Consider the following 16,046-nt stretch of genomic DNA (forward strand, 5'->3'; position numbering starts at 1 on the left):
GGAGCTTCAACTCTATCCCAGGAAGTTTGTCTCCACAGCCTCTTCCCACTATTCCACTTGCCTTAACATTTGATAACCTTTTGTGCAATTCACTTGATACACAAAAATTTTTCAAAATATAGAGTCTAATGAAACTGGTGAAAAAAAAAGGAATCACTGATCTGGGTCAATGCCTCCACTTTACAGGTGAGGAAAAATGAGGCCCAGAAAGGATAAGTGATTTGCTAAAGATCACACAGCAAAGAATCAGAATCTACAGGGTGTCTGACTCCCAGGTGGGAACTGTCAAAACTCAAACCCAAGTAAACATAACCAACTACATGTGAGCAACACCAAGACCAGGCAAAACAACATGTCCAACAAAAGCAGCTCGATTTTATTTCAAGGAAGCTAGAAAGGAACAGAACAACTGAGGGTCTCTGCAGGAACACCATTGCTCAGCAAGACTGCCAAGTCCCAGGTCTGTCTGGAAGCCAGGGGAGGATCAGGAGCCTAGGAAAGATGGAAAGTTAGCTGGAACAAAGGCGCCACCTGCTGTGCACATAGCAATATTACAAAGGCAATAAACCTTGCCCGAAGATAATGTAATTCCTTTTACATGACATGTCCAGGGTAGGCAAGTCCAGAGTAGCAGAAAGCAAATTAGTGGCTGCTGGGGAATGGAGAAATGGGGAGTGGGGAGTGACTGTGTAATGGATAGAGGGTGTGTTTCTGAGATGATGAAAAAGTTTTGAAACTAGAGAGAGATGGTGGTCGTACAACATCGTGAATGTACCAAACGCCACTAAATGATAAACTTTAACCCATTTATGCCTAGTGTTCCATTACTGGAACGCTAAACTTGTGGGAATTAACTTATATCCTACTGCTCAAGATCATCACCAAGTTTTGATTTTTTCACACATAAAAAGGTGCAACATCCAGCATAAATGGGTTAAAATAGTTAATTATAATATCTTGTGAATTTCATATCAATAACATGAGAAAACATGTTTCCTATGAGAAAACCACATTAAGCTTCATGTGGTTTACATCCAACAGATAATACTTTTTTAGTTAAAAAAGTTCATATGCCCAGGCCAAGAGTTTCTAATCTAAGATGTGTGCATTAGGACTCCCCCATGTATATAGCTAGCTCAGGAAGAGGTTTTTTCCTTCTCTCCCTCCATTCCTTCTTGTTAGAGGGCACTTTTATCAAATACAATCTTACAGAAAAGCCCAATAGGGCTGTCTGGGAGCTCTGGAGGGTCCAGAGCCCCATCCACTCACCCTCCCTACAAAACCCTAGGGGTGGAGGTAGGATGTAAGAAACGGTGTTCTATAAGATGCTGGAAACTGCTGATGTTTTACTTCCCTAGAGGATAAGCCTTCATATGTGGAGAAATTGCACAGCAACCCCCACAAGGCAGGAAAGCAGGTTGGAGGTTTTAGCTCCATTTTACAGCTGGGAAGAACAAATCTCTGTAATATAAAAAGTGTCCAAAGTCAGTGTGAAATGAGGAGAGAATGAGAATTAGAATCCTAGATTCCAGGCTGGGCACAGTGGCTCATGCCCATAATCCCACTTTGAGAGGCTGAGGGGGGTGGATCACAAGGCCAGTTTGAGACCAGCCTGGCCAGATGGTGAAACTCCATCTCTACTAAAAATACAAAAATTAGCCTGGCACAGTGGCAGGTGCCTGTAATCCCAGCTACTCATGAGGCTGATAATCGCTTGAACCCGGGAGGCAGACGTTGCAGCGAGCGAAGATCGTATCACTGCACTTTAGCCTGGGCAACAGAGCAAGACTCTGCCTCAAAAAAAAAAAAAAAAAAAAGAGGGCCGGGCGCAGTGGCTCACACCTGTAATCCAGCACTTGGGAGGCCAAGGCGGGTGGATCACGAGGTCAAGAGATCAAGACCATCCTGGTCAACATGGTGAAACCTTGTCTCTACTAAAAATACAAAAAATTAGCTGGGCATAGTGGCGCGTGCCTGTAATCCCCAGCTACTCAGGAGGCTGAGGCAGGAGAATTGCCTGAACCCAGGAGGTGGAGGTTGTGGTGAGCCGAGATTGCGCCACTGCACTCCAGTCTGGGTAACAAGAGCAAAACTCCATCTCAAAAAAAAAAAAAAAGAATTCTGGATTCCTTATTATTCATCCTGGGCTCATTCCTGCACATGGGTTCTAGCTATGGATGAAAAGTGCATGACAAAAACAGATGCCTGTGACATCTTGTGACTTGCATTTGATGTCACCACATACACAGAGCACTGCTGTGGCTCAGGTTCCAAATGTACACCTTTGGGAAGGAACTATCAGTCAGCTGTGGCTGGCTCCTATCTGGAGGGTCTCCAGGACCCATTCACAGGGACAATGCCACCAGTAACAGTTACAGAAATCCAATTCAGGATATCTGACTGTCCTCCTGCCTTTGCCACTCACCTGGGTGGGGCTTTGGTTGAATCACTTTCCCTCTCTTGGCCTCATTTTTCTCAATCACAGTCAGGGCACTAAGTCACATCAGGGATGTGGCGATCATTGTAGTTCACAAGTCAAAGACACTACAGGGGCAGTGGCAGCTGGGAGGGCCCTGCTGAGACTGTGGCTGAATCAATGAATAAGGTGTGTCTGGTTCCAGAGTGAAGAGTGCTGGCACAGTGCCCCTTACTGCCTCACTGGATTACATAAAAGTGAAGGGAACATCTAGCTCAGATATGCTATTGTTTTTGTACCAGGCTGGAAGGAGGGCATGTGCAGGAAGCTGACAACAGTTTCAAGTAGAGAGAGTGGCACAGTCTGAATTAACTCACTTGGTCAGGGTACAAGAGAACAAGGCCCAAGGCAAAAGTGTCAACTCTGATGAGATAGTCAGTTTATCAAAGCCAGAGCCATGCATGGTGATATGTGCCTGTAGTTCCAGCTACTTAGAAAGCTGGGGCAGGAGGATGACTTGAGCCCAGGAGTTAAAGTATACAGTGCACTGTGATCACACCTATGAAGAGCTACTGCCCTCCAGCCTGGGCCACAGAGTGAAACACTGTCTCAAAGAAACAAACAAATCAAGAAGCCAAAGGTGCATTGCTTAGGGTCATATACTATAAACTTAAACCCTGCTAACCATGAAATGCAACCCCCACATCCTAAAGAGGACTCTGGGAGACATTACACAGTGCTCTGTCCAATGACAGGGGCTGTAAGGATTCCCTGAACTTGTGATTTGCATTAGACATATATTTGTAACCACTCCAAAGAAAGTGGACAGTGGATTGAAAAGAACCCGGGGGCTCTCCTGCTCCACTCAAGCTCTCAAAGGCCAAGGTGTTAACTCTGATGAGAAGTGTGAGCAGCAGGTTTGTTCAGCAAGTGCTGGAGCCTCACCCACCTGCCCCCTTTGGTCCATCCTGCGGGCTGTGGGGACCAGGTCCCTGCTACTCGAGGCCAAGGTAGGACACAGTCTTTCCTGTTTTCTTCAGGGTTGCAAGCAGAGTGTCCATGCTGTGCTCAGATTCAATGCAGACCTTCTTGTTAGGCAGGTCAATGTCATACTTAACTCCTGCAGGAAGAGGAAACAGGGTGTGGGGAAAGGGAGCAGAGACCCTCCCAGTTACAGCAAGAAAGAGTTCAGGCTCTAAATTACTACTCACAACTACCCCTTCCCTTTTCTCTAGAGCAGGGATTGGCAAACTTCTTCTGTAACGGACCAGGAGGTAAATGTTTTGGGCATTGTGGGCCACATATGCACTCTGTTGTATATTGTTTTATTTATTTATTTATTTTATTTATTTTTGAGACAGAGTCTCACTCTGTTGCCCAGGCTGGAGTGCAGTGGCATGATCTCAGCTCAATGAAACCTCCACCTCCCAGGTTCAAGAGATTCTCCTGCCTCAGCCTCCCAAGTAGCAGGGATTATAGGCACCCACCACTAGAACAGGCTAATTTTTGTATTTTTAGTTGAGACGAGGTTTCACCATGTTGGCCAGGCTGGTCTAATGCCTCAGCCTCACAAAGTGCTAGGATTACAGACGTGAGCCACCACACCCAGCCATTCTGTCTGTTTTTATAATTCCATTCTTGAACGTACAAAAATAGGCTGTGAGTAGGATTTGGTCCATGGGCTGTAGTGTGTTAATCCCTGCTCTATACTAGGGCTTTTTGAGACACAGACACACTCTACTGCCCAAGCTGGAATGCAGTGGTACGATCTCAGCTCACTGCAACCTCCACCTCCTGGGTATAAGTGATTTTTGTGCCTTAGCTTCCAGAGTAACTAGAATTACAGGTATATGCTACCACACCTGGCAAATTTTTGTATTTTTAGTAGAGTCAAGGTTTAGTCATGTTGGCTAGGCTAGTCTCGAACTCCTAACCTCAAGTGATCTGCTCGCCTTGGCCTCCTAAAGCGCTGGGATTACAGGCATGAGCCACTGCACCCAGCCAATTTTTTTTTTCAAAAAAGCAAACATTTCTAAATATATGTAGAAGCAGTAAGGCCCCCTACTGATCCTACCCCCAGAGATCACTGTGAAAAGTACGGCTTCTATTCAGACTATCACAGATAGACAAATGAAAAATAACTCTTCCAAATGGTATCACATTGTATAAACCGGTCTTGCTAATATTTTACTTTTCTTTTTCTTCATTAATTTTAATTTTTTTTTTTTGAGACAGGGTATCACTGTGTTATCCAGGCTGGAGTACAGTGGCACATTCACAAATCACTGCAACCTCGAACACCCAGGCTCACGTGATCCTCCCGTCTCAGCCTCCCAAGTTGCTGTAACTACAGGCACATGCCACCATGCCTGGTTAAGTTTTGTATTTTATGTAGAGACAGAGTTTTACATATTGTCCAGGCTGGTCTTGAACTTCTGGGCTCAAGCGATCTACCTGCCTCAGCTTCCCATAGTGCTGGGACTACAGGTGTGAGCCACTGTAGCTGGCCCATTCTTTTTTTTTTTTGAGACAGTCTCATTTTGTCGTCCAGGTGGGAGCGCAGTGGGGTGATCTCAGCTCACTGCTGCAGCCTCTGCCTCCCGGGTTCAAGTGATTCTCTTGCCTCAGCCTCCTGAGTAGCTGGGATTACAGGCATGAGCCACTGCACCCAACCCCATTCTTTTATCAAAAGCTACAATCTTCCATAGTGTGGATGTACCACACATCTACTTAATTAATCCACTGCTAAAGGTCACTGAGGATGCTTCTAAGTTTCACCACTATCACAATAATGTTATAGTAAACATACCTGAACTTGTCTTAAAAAATTTATAAAAATATTTTTATACCATGGATTCACAGAATGGAAATTGTGGGGCAACAGATGTTTGGCACATTTTTAATGTTTAATAGACATTGCAAAATCACTCTCCTAAATGTATATGCCAATTTAAAGCTCCCCAGCAGCCTATGGGAGGAATTAGAGTTTTATTCTGACAAAACAGTGCAGAAAGAAAGGGAAACTCAACAGGTTGTAGGCCTGGCCCCACAGTTGACTTGCTGGGTGACCACGGGGTGATGGCGGGTCCTGCTTCTTACAGGCCTCAGCTACCTCATCTGTATATGAAGGAGTCAGGGCTGGCCAGCTCCTGTGGTCTTTCCAGCTCAAGGATGCCACTAGTCTGTGACTCCTCAGCCCTAGCATCGTTCTTTTAGGGTCCTAAGCAACTCAGAAAACCCTCCTGACCCTTCTCAAGAGGTCACACAAAAGGGGACAGTAGGAAAAGATGGGGACAAAAGATGACGCTGAAGCTCAAAGGCAGATCCTCCAGCAAGGGACCTTAAAAATCATATGGTTGGCTGGGCATGGTGGCTCATGCCTTTAATCACAGCACTTTGGGAGGCTGAGGTGGGTGGATTACCTGAGGTTAGGAATTCAAGACCAGCCTGGCTAACATGGTGAAACTCTGTCTCTACTAAAAATACAAAAATTAGCTCAGTGTGGTGGCATGTGGCTGTAATCCCAGCTACTCGGGAGGGTAAGGCAGGAGAGTCGCTTGAACTTGGGAGGTGGAGGTTGCAGTGAGCCGAGATTGTGCCATTGCACTCCAGCCTGGGCAACAAGAGTGAAACTCTGTCTCAAAAGAAAAAAAAAAAAATCAGCCAGGCTTGGTGGTGGGCACCTTTAATCCCAGCTACTCAGGAGGTTGAGGCAAGAGAATTGTTTGAGCCTGGCATGGGGCGGGAACACAGGTTGCAGTGAGCCGAGGTTGCACCACTTCACTCTAGCCTGGGCAACAGATCGAAACTCCATCTCAGAAAAAAAAAAAAAAGCATCAACAGCAAAAGCTGATACAGATATACAAGATATAATTCCCATACTACAGCTGGGGAAACCCAGGCCTAAGGAAGAAGAGCCCACAGTCACGTAGCAAGTCAGCAGCCAGGTTTTTTCCACTGCCTCAGGTTCTTTCATATTAAGATCCCAGTTCACAGGGCTAGAGGCCAACCACTGACTCACTGTGGGACTCTGGGCAAGTCACTTCCCCTCCTGAGCACTGGCCTCAATATCCCCATTCCAAAGATGGAAAGTACAGCTCAGAGGACTGCTAATAAGATCACATCCATGTGGAAGCCATTTGAAAACTTAATATCATTATTATTTACGGTTTAAAAAATTTTTTTTAGAAAATTTTGTGATAGTTCATGTCAAGGAGAAAGAAAAGGAAAAAATCTGAGAAAGGCTGACTGAGTGCAGGCACTGCCAAAACTCTGATCACAACTCAATTATTACCTCATTCAGCCCCAGGGCCAGATCCCAGCCCTCTCTGGGCCTCAGTTTCCCCAGCTCTGAAATGACAAGGCTAGATGAGAATGGCTGTTCAAAAGAGGTGCTTTAAGAATATCTACAGGGCCAGGCACGGTGGCTCATGCCTATAATCCTAGCATTTTGGGAGGCAAAGGCAGGTGGATCACTTGAGATCAGCAGCCCAAGACCAGCCCAGCCAACACAGTGAAACCATGTCTCTATGAAAAATACAAAAATTAGCTGAAAATCATCTGAACCCATGAGGCAGAGGTTACATCGAGCCGAGATCACCCCAATGGACTCTAGCCTGGGCAACAGAGCAAGACTCCATCTCAAAAAAAAAAAAAAAAATCTGCATGTGAGTGATTCAAAATTAATTAAAAACTTTTTTTTTGAAGTAAAGAGAAAAGGACAAAATTTTAAAAATTGTTATCGTTTTAAAAAATCTCTCTTTTTTCTTGGATACAGGTCTTGCTAACTGCAGCCTCAAACTCCCGGGCTGAAGTGATCCTCCCACCTCGGCCCCACACAGTAACTGGAAGGACAGGCATGTGCCACCATGCCTGCCTAATTCTTTTGCTATTTTTTGTAGAGATGTGGTTTTACCATGTTTCCCAGGCTGGTCTCAAGAACTCCTGAGCTCAGGCAAACTGCACACCTCAGCCTTCCAAAAAATGCTGGGATCACAGGTGTGAGCCACTGTGCCCAGCCCCATTTAAAAAAATCTTAACATAGGTCAGACACAGTGGCTCATGCCTATAATCCCAGCACTCTGGGAGGCCAAGGTGGGCAGATCACCTCAGGTTGGGAGTTCGAGACCAGCCTGACCAACATGGAAAAACCCTCTCTCTACTAAATATACAAAATTAGCTGGGTGTAGTGACACATGCCTGTAATCCCTACTTGGGAGGCTGAGGCAGGAGAATCACTTGAACCCAGGAGGCGGAGGCTGCAGTGAGCTGAGGTTGCAGTGAGCTGAGATCACACCATTACACTCTAGGCTGGGTAAGAAGAGCAAAACTCTGTCTCCCCCGCCCCCCCGCCCCCTGCATAAAAGCACTTTTTTTTTTTTTTTTTTTTTGTATTTTTAGTAGAGACAGGGTATCACCATGTTGGTCAGGCTGGTCTTGAACTCCTGACCTAGTGATCAACCAACCTCGGCCTCCCAAAGTGCTGGGATTATAGGTGTGAGCCACCATGCCCAGTCCAAAAAAAAAAAAAAAAATGTTAATAGAAAATGACACTCAGATGTGCCATGCAGTACACACTGGAGATGACCAACATTTTTTTTTTTTTGAGATGGAGTTTTGCTGTTGTTACCCAGACTGGAGTGCAATGGCGTGACCTTGGCTCACCGCAACCTCCGCCTTCTGGGTTCAAGCAATTCTCCTGCCTCAGCCTCCTGAGTAGCTGGGATTACAGGCACGCGCCACCATGCCCAGCTAATTTTTTTGTATTTTGAGTAGAGACGGGGTTTCAACATGTTGACCAGAATGGTCTCGATCTCTTGACCTCGTGATCCACCCACCTCGGCCTCCCAAAGTGCTGGGATTACAGGCTTGAGCCACTGCGCCCGGCCGATGACCAACATTTTAACTAGTACTGCCATGGCTCCAGAGCGAGTTCTGGCAGTACTAGTTAATTTGGCTAAATCCCAACTCTGCCATTTACTGGTCATGTGATCCCAGATAAGTTACTTAACCTCTCTGAACTTCAGCTGTCTCCTGTTTAACATGGAGCTAGTCAGAAAAGCTATCTGAAATGGCTGTGGTGAGGATTAAACTATGTGATCCACATTAGCCACTCATAAACTAAAAAGAGTGGCTGGGTGCCATGGCTCAGGTATGTAATCCCAGCACTTTGGGAGGCCCAGGTGGGTCACCTGAGGTGAGAAGTTCGAGACCAGCCTGACCAACAAAGTAAAACCCTGTCTATACTAAAAATATAAAAATTAGCTGGGTGTGGTGGCAGGTGCCTGCAGTCCCAGCTACTCGAGAGGCTGAGACAGGAGAATTGCTTGAACCCAGGAGGTGGAGGTTGCAGTGAGCCGAGATCGTGCCACTGCACTACCGCCCGGGCAGTGGAGGAAAACTCTGTCTCCAATAAAAAAAAAAAAAAAGAAAAAAAGAAAGAAAAAAAAGAAACTAACAAGAGTACTTGGCATGTGCCAATACATTTTAGTTTTACTGTTATGATCAGCTTAACCCTAAGCATCTCCTGCTATGTCTGCATGTATCGGAACATGGCACAAGTGGATCTGTCTCCTCTATCCCATCCCCAACTGAGGGCCACTCACTCACCTCCAAGCTTATTGAGGACCCGAGAGACAGCTTCAGCACAGCCTCCACAGGTCATATCAACGGAGAACTCGTGCTTCTGAAACAAACAAAGAGGGACCATGACCTCAGCCCTGCAGAGTGACCCACACACGATGCCAGCAAGCAGGCCCACCCAGGCCAAGATAGAAGGGAGAGAGACTGGGCAGAATGTGGTTGGCATCAGATTCATCAGGAGACTATTTCTGAACCCCAGTCTTTTCAACTATAGAGTAGCTAAGAGTTTCTGCCTCACAGGTTGTATTCAATGGAATCATCCCTATAAATCCTTTAGTAGTGTCTGGCACATAGTGAATAGAATCACTTGGAGATCTAACTTAAAATGCTTTTTTCCTGGTCCTATCTTCAAAACACTTGATTCTTGAGCTATGAGCTTTGTCTCAGGGCCACCAATAACTCTGACAGGGATGAGCCCTCATACTCTGAACAATGCTGATATGGTGGGCCCACTTATGAACCAGAAAATTATTTTCTGCATTAGAGTCACCTGCAGTTTGCAAAAAATACAGGTTCTCATCAGCAGGTCTGGGCTGGGGCATCTGTTATATCTAGTCATTATCCCGAGTGATTCTGCTTTCATCTAAGGGCCTCATTTTCAGAGGCAGCATCTGGGTCCAGGGAAGAGAAAGGATTGCCTGGGTTCTCCAGTGGGCTGGAGGCCAGGCAGGAAGGGATCCCAGGCTCCTAGTCTTCATGTAAGCTCTACAGTCTCCAGAATATCTAACAGATCAAGGGTTTGAAGGTAAGCTCCCAGAAGACAGGGGTTTTGTTCAGTTCACTGCTGGATCCCTAATACTTGGAAACGTGCCTGGATAGAGTAGGTGCTTAATACATTTTTTGAGTCAATGGATAACTGACATGGCTCGTTTGAAATTCTGGGTCTTTTGCTTTGCTTTCACACAAGGATTACTTATCCCAATACTTCATTTTAAAATCTCTGAAAATGAGACTATCTGAAATCAGACAAATCTGGCTTCAGATACTAGCTCTTGCACTTACCAGTTGCAAGATCATCTAAGTTACTTCTCGGTGCCTTGGTTTCCACATCTGAAAATTGGGGATAAGAGTCCCGCTCTAGATTTGTGAAAGGGATGAACACGGGATTTTAAGTGTGGTAGCCAGCATCCAAGATAGCTTCAATGATCTCTGCATGTGGTATTTATGCTCTTGAGCAATCCCATTCCAAAAATGTCTCAGGTTGGTCTGTGTGTTTTATAGAACACAGCTTAAAGTGAGGTTACGTGGCTTCTGAAGCTGTAACAATGTCATAAAACACACTGGCTTCTGTTTTGTTCTCTTTCTGGGATCACTTACACTAGAGGAAGTCAGCTACCAAATCATAAAGATATTCAAGCAACCACAAGGAGAGGTCACAAAGTGAAAGACCAAACGCTCAAACTAACAAGCATGTGAGTGACCCATCTTGGAAGTAGATTCTCCAGCCCCAGTCAATCCTTCAGCTGAATGCAGCTCCAGCCAACATCTAACTGCAACGTCATGAGAGCCCCTGAGCCAGAGCCACTAGGCCAAACTCTTCCCAAATTCCTGATTCTCAGAAATTGTGTGAGTTACTATAAATATATTTGTTGTTTTATACTAAAAAGTTTGGGGATAATTACTAAGGAACAATAGATAACTAATACATTAAAGAAATTAGAGCCTAGTACTAGGTTCCAATGGGTAAAAAGTTAGCTATTGAATTATTATGGTGATTAATTTCTTCCACTTGTCTCTCCTCTTTCCCTTCAAAAAAGAATGGCTACATTTTTCATGGAGCACTTAAAAAATATTTCAAGTCTATTACCTCATTGGAATTCTGGGTATAGTGATATATCTTGCTAGACAACCGGAGGCAAAATCTCTGTTCCAGAAGGGCTCCAGTTCCCTAGTCTATACCAAAAGGGTATTAGCTAAGTCAATTTTTTTCAACTTCAGTGTGCATAGGAAGAAATCTGGGGAACTTATGGAAAAGTACAGCTCCCAGGCACCTGCCTCAGCTGGCTGTGGATGTGGTGTGGGCTCTGCCACTTGCCATTTTTAACTTACTGGGGAGAGACAGGGAGGCAAAACTACAAGCCTGAGAATAAAGTGGTTAAGTGGCTTCTCAAACACTGTCCAAGTCTCTAAACACCTCTGAGTCTGGATTGTCATTGTGCTCCACAGAGGAAACCAAGACCAAGAGTAAAGCAGCTCGATTTTCCACTGCTGGACTGTCTGACCTTTGTGACTAAACCACTACTTTTATTAAGGCCAAATCTGCAAAATCTGCCTTCAAGAAAATGATCAGTCTTTTCTTGCAGTTAAACATCTCTAATTTTTTTCATCTTGTTTCATGACTATTCAAAGACAAAAACAATAACAAATTCTGGAGAAAAGGATTTGTAGTAGGTATTACAAAATCTTGTCTTTAAAATGTGGTCCTCAGCCCTACAATATGAGCATCACCTAAGAGCCTCTCAGAAATGCAGAATCTCAGGTCCCTCCCCAGAAATCCGGAATCAGAATCTTTAACAAGACACCAAAGTCATTCCTGCCACAGTCTGAAATGATGCACTCCTCCATTAAAAATTTTTTTTAGGCTGGGCACTGTGGCTCACGCCTGTAATTCCAACACTTCGGAAGGCGGATCACCTGAGGTCAGGAGTTCAAGACCAGCCTGGCCAACATGGTGAAACCCCCATCTCTACTAAAAATACAAAAATTACCTGGGCATGGTGGCATGCGTCTGTAATCCTAGCTACTCGGGAAGCTGAGGCAGGAGAATCACTTGAACCTGGGAGCTGGAGGTTGCAGTGAGCCGAGATCCTGCTACTGCATTCCAGCCTGGGAGACAAAGTGAGACTCCGTCTCAAAAAAAAAAAAAAAAAAAAAAATAGCTATAGCCAAACTCATTTATTTACTTTTGCACTAGAATGAAAATGAGTACTTGTAACAGAGACCCTATGGTTTGCGAAGCCTAAAATGTTTACTATATGGGCCTTGTAAAAAAAAGTTTGCTGAGTCTTGCTCTAGGATAACCAGCAGAAAACCAAGATTCATCAGTGGTTTGCACTTATATACTGAGCCAAAGCTTTGAAGGGTTTGCAAGATCAACATAAGAGCTAAATCTATTGATTGTCTAGTATATGTCAAATTCTCTTTATATAGTATCTAAGTTAGTCCTCACTGAGCCTGGAAAGAGAGCTATTTCTTACTTCACTCAGGAGGAAAGTGAAGTTCCCAAGAGTTCACTAGGTGGCCTACAGTCATGTGGCAAATAACTACTGAGTATGGAATATGAAGCTACGCTTTCTTCACTCCAGGGAAATCTTGCTGGTTCTGGAACAGCAAAGTGCACCGCCAGCCTTCATAACCCTGACTCTCAGCAGAAGCTCTGAAACTAGAAACACATTTTTAGGGAGCACAGTCTTTTGCTGCCCAAGGACCTAATGGCAACAGATAGCTGAAGCTTTCTGCTGCTGATTATAGGGAGTAGGTCTCATCCCCCACAGTACAAAGGTCAGAAGCAAGAAACCAGCTTCTGGGTATAAACATTACAGTTCAGTGCTCTCCTCCTCCACCTCTGAGGGGCAAAAATAAATTTGAGAGTGATGGAAAATCTATTTCATGGACAGAGTAATCATTTCTTTATAGGAGAATCTCAAGATTGGCTCTACCCCTGGATGCATAACTGGGTAGTCCTGGTTCCTCAGGGCCTCTGGGGTCTTTTATAAAGACTTATAAAATGGATAGATTCTAAAAGCCAGTAGGATTTAAAAGTCAGTAGGTGGAACAATTATTTTTTGCTTGTTTTTTGAGACAGAATCTTGCATTGTCACCCAGGCTGGAGTGTAGTTGCGCAATCTCAGCTCACTGCAACCTCCGCCTCCTGGGTTCAAGTGATTCTCCTGCCTCAACCTCCCAAGTAGCTGGGACTACAAGCACTTACCGGAATGCCCGGCTAATTTTCTTGTATTTTTAGTAGAGATGGGGTTTCATTGTGTTGGCCAGGGTGGTCTCAAACTCCTGACCTCGTGATCCACCCGCCTCAGCTTCCCAAAGTGCAGGGATTACAGGCGTGAGTCACTGCACCTGGAACAATTCTTTTTTTTTTTTTTAATTTCTTTGAGCCAGAGTCTCGCTCTGTCACCAGGCTGGAATACAGTGGAACAACCTCGGCTCACTGCAACCTCCGCCTCCCGGGTTCAAGTGATTCACCTGCCTCCTGAGTAGCTGGGATTACAGGTGCACGCCACCACGCCCAGCTAATTTTTGCATTTTTAGTGGAGACAGGCTTTCACCATGTTGGTCTGGCTGGTCTCAAACTCCTGACCTTGTCATGCTCCTTCTGCCCCGGCCTCCCAAGGAACAATTCTTTAATAGAATCTCAGAATTGGGAGGGTGGGGAAGAGGGAGTCATCTTGTCCAGACTGTCTCCCCGAGAAGAGAAATTCTTTTTCAAATATTCAGGATATTCAATCCTTGAACACGCTAATGTTTACTAATATTAGTATGTGAATGTATACTATGTGCTAGGCATTGTTCTAAACACTCTACATGCATTATCTTAATTGTCACAACAATCTCATGAGGCAGGTACTAGTATTATCCCTTCTTGACAGATGAGAAAACAGGTTTTGGAGTTAGTTCACCATTCGCAGTGATTCAGCTAGGGAGTAGGAACTGAATTGGACATAGTCAGTCTCTAAAACCTCAATGCTTAACCAGTGAGATCTTGTTAAAATGGGATTGAACACTGCCTGCCTATAGTTCTTTTTCTTTCTTTGAGACAGGGTTTCTCTTTCACTTTGTCACCCAGGCTGGAATACAGTGGCATGATCATGGCTCACTGCAGTCTCAACCTCCCCAGCTCCAGCAATCCTGCCACCTTAGCCTCCCAAGTAGCTGTGACTATAGGCACAGGCCACCACATCCAGCTCATTTTTGGTATTTTTTGAGGAGACAGGGTTTTGTCATGTTGCCAAGTTGGTCTCAAACTCCTGCATTAAAGTGATCTGCCCACCTGGGCCTCCCAAAGTGCTGGGATTACAGGCATTGAGTCACTGTGCCTGGCTTTATCTGCCTATAGTTCTAGCCTATTTGTCCTGCGTCTACACAGGAGCTACCGTTTCTTGGGGACTAGATATGTCAGTGGCTGGGTGACATGTTTTACTGGCATTTTTCCAATTAATACTAACAACAGTCCTGTGAACTTAAAGTTTTTGTCCCTATCTTACAGATGAGGAAATCAAGGCAGTGAGGTAAAGCAACTTGCCTGAGGTCACCCAGTTGGCAAGCTGGGGGCACAGATTTTCAGAGGTTTCTGGGATTCCAAACCCTGTGCTCTCAGACATTTGAGAAAACTCTCAGGTAACACACTCTTCCAATTATACACACACACACACACACACACATATATACACATACACACACACATATATATATTTTCTTCCCTTTCCAGTTTTGAGGCAGTCCCTTGACTAACACCCTCCTTCCTTCAGCTGTTCATCTAGTGAGTGGTACATGGTGCCAAGTGCCCTCCTCATTCCCATCATCTGCTCCAGAGGGTCTTTTGTTTGTCAAAATCCACAGAAAAATACACAGAATACAGTGATCATCAAGCTGGCCTTTTCCTCATTGCCACCCCCCACCAAAAAACCTGGTGGCCTCACTCTCCCAGCCCCAGGGCAATTAATACTGTCTTCTACCATTGCCTCAGGCCAATTTGCTCAACTGGTAGGGCTGATTCTATCAGATTCCTTGTCCATACTTTGTTGTTGGAGGATTTGTCTCAAGGCACCTGGCAAGGCTCAAGGGAAATGACACCTGAGACATTTGTGGCTTTGCCCAGGGGACCTCAGAGTCACCTGCCAGCTCCCAAAAGACAGGCTGCTAAGATAGATTGCATCTGTGAGATACTTCTGGGTATCCACCTGACCCAAAGCCATGAGTTAGGCACCCTGAAGAAAATGCAAAACACCACATGACCCTAACCAAGATGTAACTGAGATCAGAGCTTCTTCCCAAGCCGGTGTGACCGCTTTTGCCAGGCCCCTCCCATGTGACCAGGCTGGAGAGATGGGAAGCCTAAGGATAAGTTGGCTCTGCCAACTTCAACACGACCTGGAATAAGTTGCTGGGCTTTTTATATTTTCATCTGCCAAAGGCCTCAATTCTTTTTATAAAAAATGAGGCCATGAGCAGCAAGGTATGTGTGATAAGACTGAGTGATCTGCAAAGGCAGGCTAAGACTGACTTCCCAGACTCTGCCATTGAGCAACTGGTGACTTGGCGGGGGGTTCCTGAACCTCTTTGGGGCTTATGGGTTCAGGCTGAGAAAGTGTCTCCATTCAGGGTCCCCCACAGCTGACCTGGAAAGTAGGCCAGAGTGGGCAGGGAAATGAAGAAAAGCATAAACCTCTGAAAACCTGCCAGGTCCGTGAGGCAATAACCGGGTCCACCCCTTGACCAGAGCCTCCCCACCACCCTCATTCAGGCCAGCTCCGCGGGCAGGGCAGCCAGGAGGAAGGCTCAGGAACTAGGCGTCTCAGTTCCTGCCCGTCTGTAACCTCCCGCCTCCTGCTAAGCGACCCCCTGCCCTCTCTCGGGGTCTGTTTCTCCGTGTACGCAGGGAAGGCGTGGGCTTGTCGCCCCCTGGAGGCCTTCTAGCTCCGACGTTTTGAAGCCTGGCTCCTAGATTAAACTCCCTTCGGATTCCATTTTCTGGAGGGTCGCAAAAGCTGGGGGCTGGGTGGGGTAAGCCGGGGGACAATAGCAGCTCCAGTCGAGGCCTGAGCCCTTCAAGAGGAGCATCCAGCCAAACGGCTGTGCAGCCAAGGTGCAAGCCGGGGACTGCAAGTCTGCGCGGCGGGGACAGCGTAGCCACTCACCGGCATGACTGAGGCAGCGGCGGTGCGGCAGCGGTGCGGCGGCGGTAAGGCGGCAGTGGCAGCAGCGCCTCTCTGGGCTCGGAGGGCGGGTTCCGCTGCGCATCCGAGAGTGCGCG

General features: G+C 45.9%; 1 protein-coding gene across 1 annotated transcript; it reads right to left on the reverse strand.

Moving 5' to 3' along the window:
• Positions 1 to 355: 355 nt before the first annotated feature.
• Positions 356 to 16,024, reverse strand: ATOX1 (antioxidant 1 copper chaperone). The gene is made up of 4 exons (XM_054252383.2): positions 15,931 to 16,024; positions 9,026 to 9,101; positions 3,366 to 3,536; positions 356 to 492 (listed from the first exon to the last, which is right to left on the reverse strand). Exons 1-3 carry the CDS (start codon positions 15,934 to 15,936, stop codon positions 3,412 to 3,414), a joined length of 207 nt encoding a protein of 68 aa, XP_054108358.2. The 5' UTR covers positions 15,937 to 16,024; the 3' UTR covers positions 356 to 492; positions 3,366 to 3,411.
• Positions 16,025 to 16,046: the final 22 nt, after the last annotated feature.

The sequence above is a fragment of the Callithrix jacchus genome, chromosome 2, assembly GCF_049354715.1.
Source record: "Callithrix jacchus isolate 240 chromosome 2, calJac240_pri, whole genome shotgun sequence".
NCBI lineage: Eukaryota > Metazoa > Chordata > Mammalia > Primates > Cebidae > Callithrix > Callithrix jacchus.

Excerpts from the sequence above, each read along its gene's own strand:
- ATOX1 (XM_054252383.2), bottom strand. Across the intron at positions 3,537-9,025 it reads GGTCCTCAATAAGCTTGGAG|GAGTTAAGTATGACATTGAC; the intron begins GTGAGTGAGTGG and ends CTCTTCCTGCAG.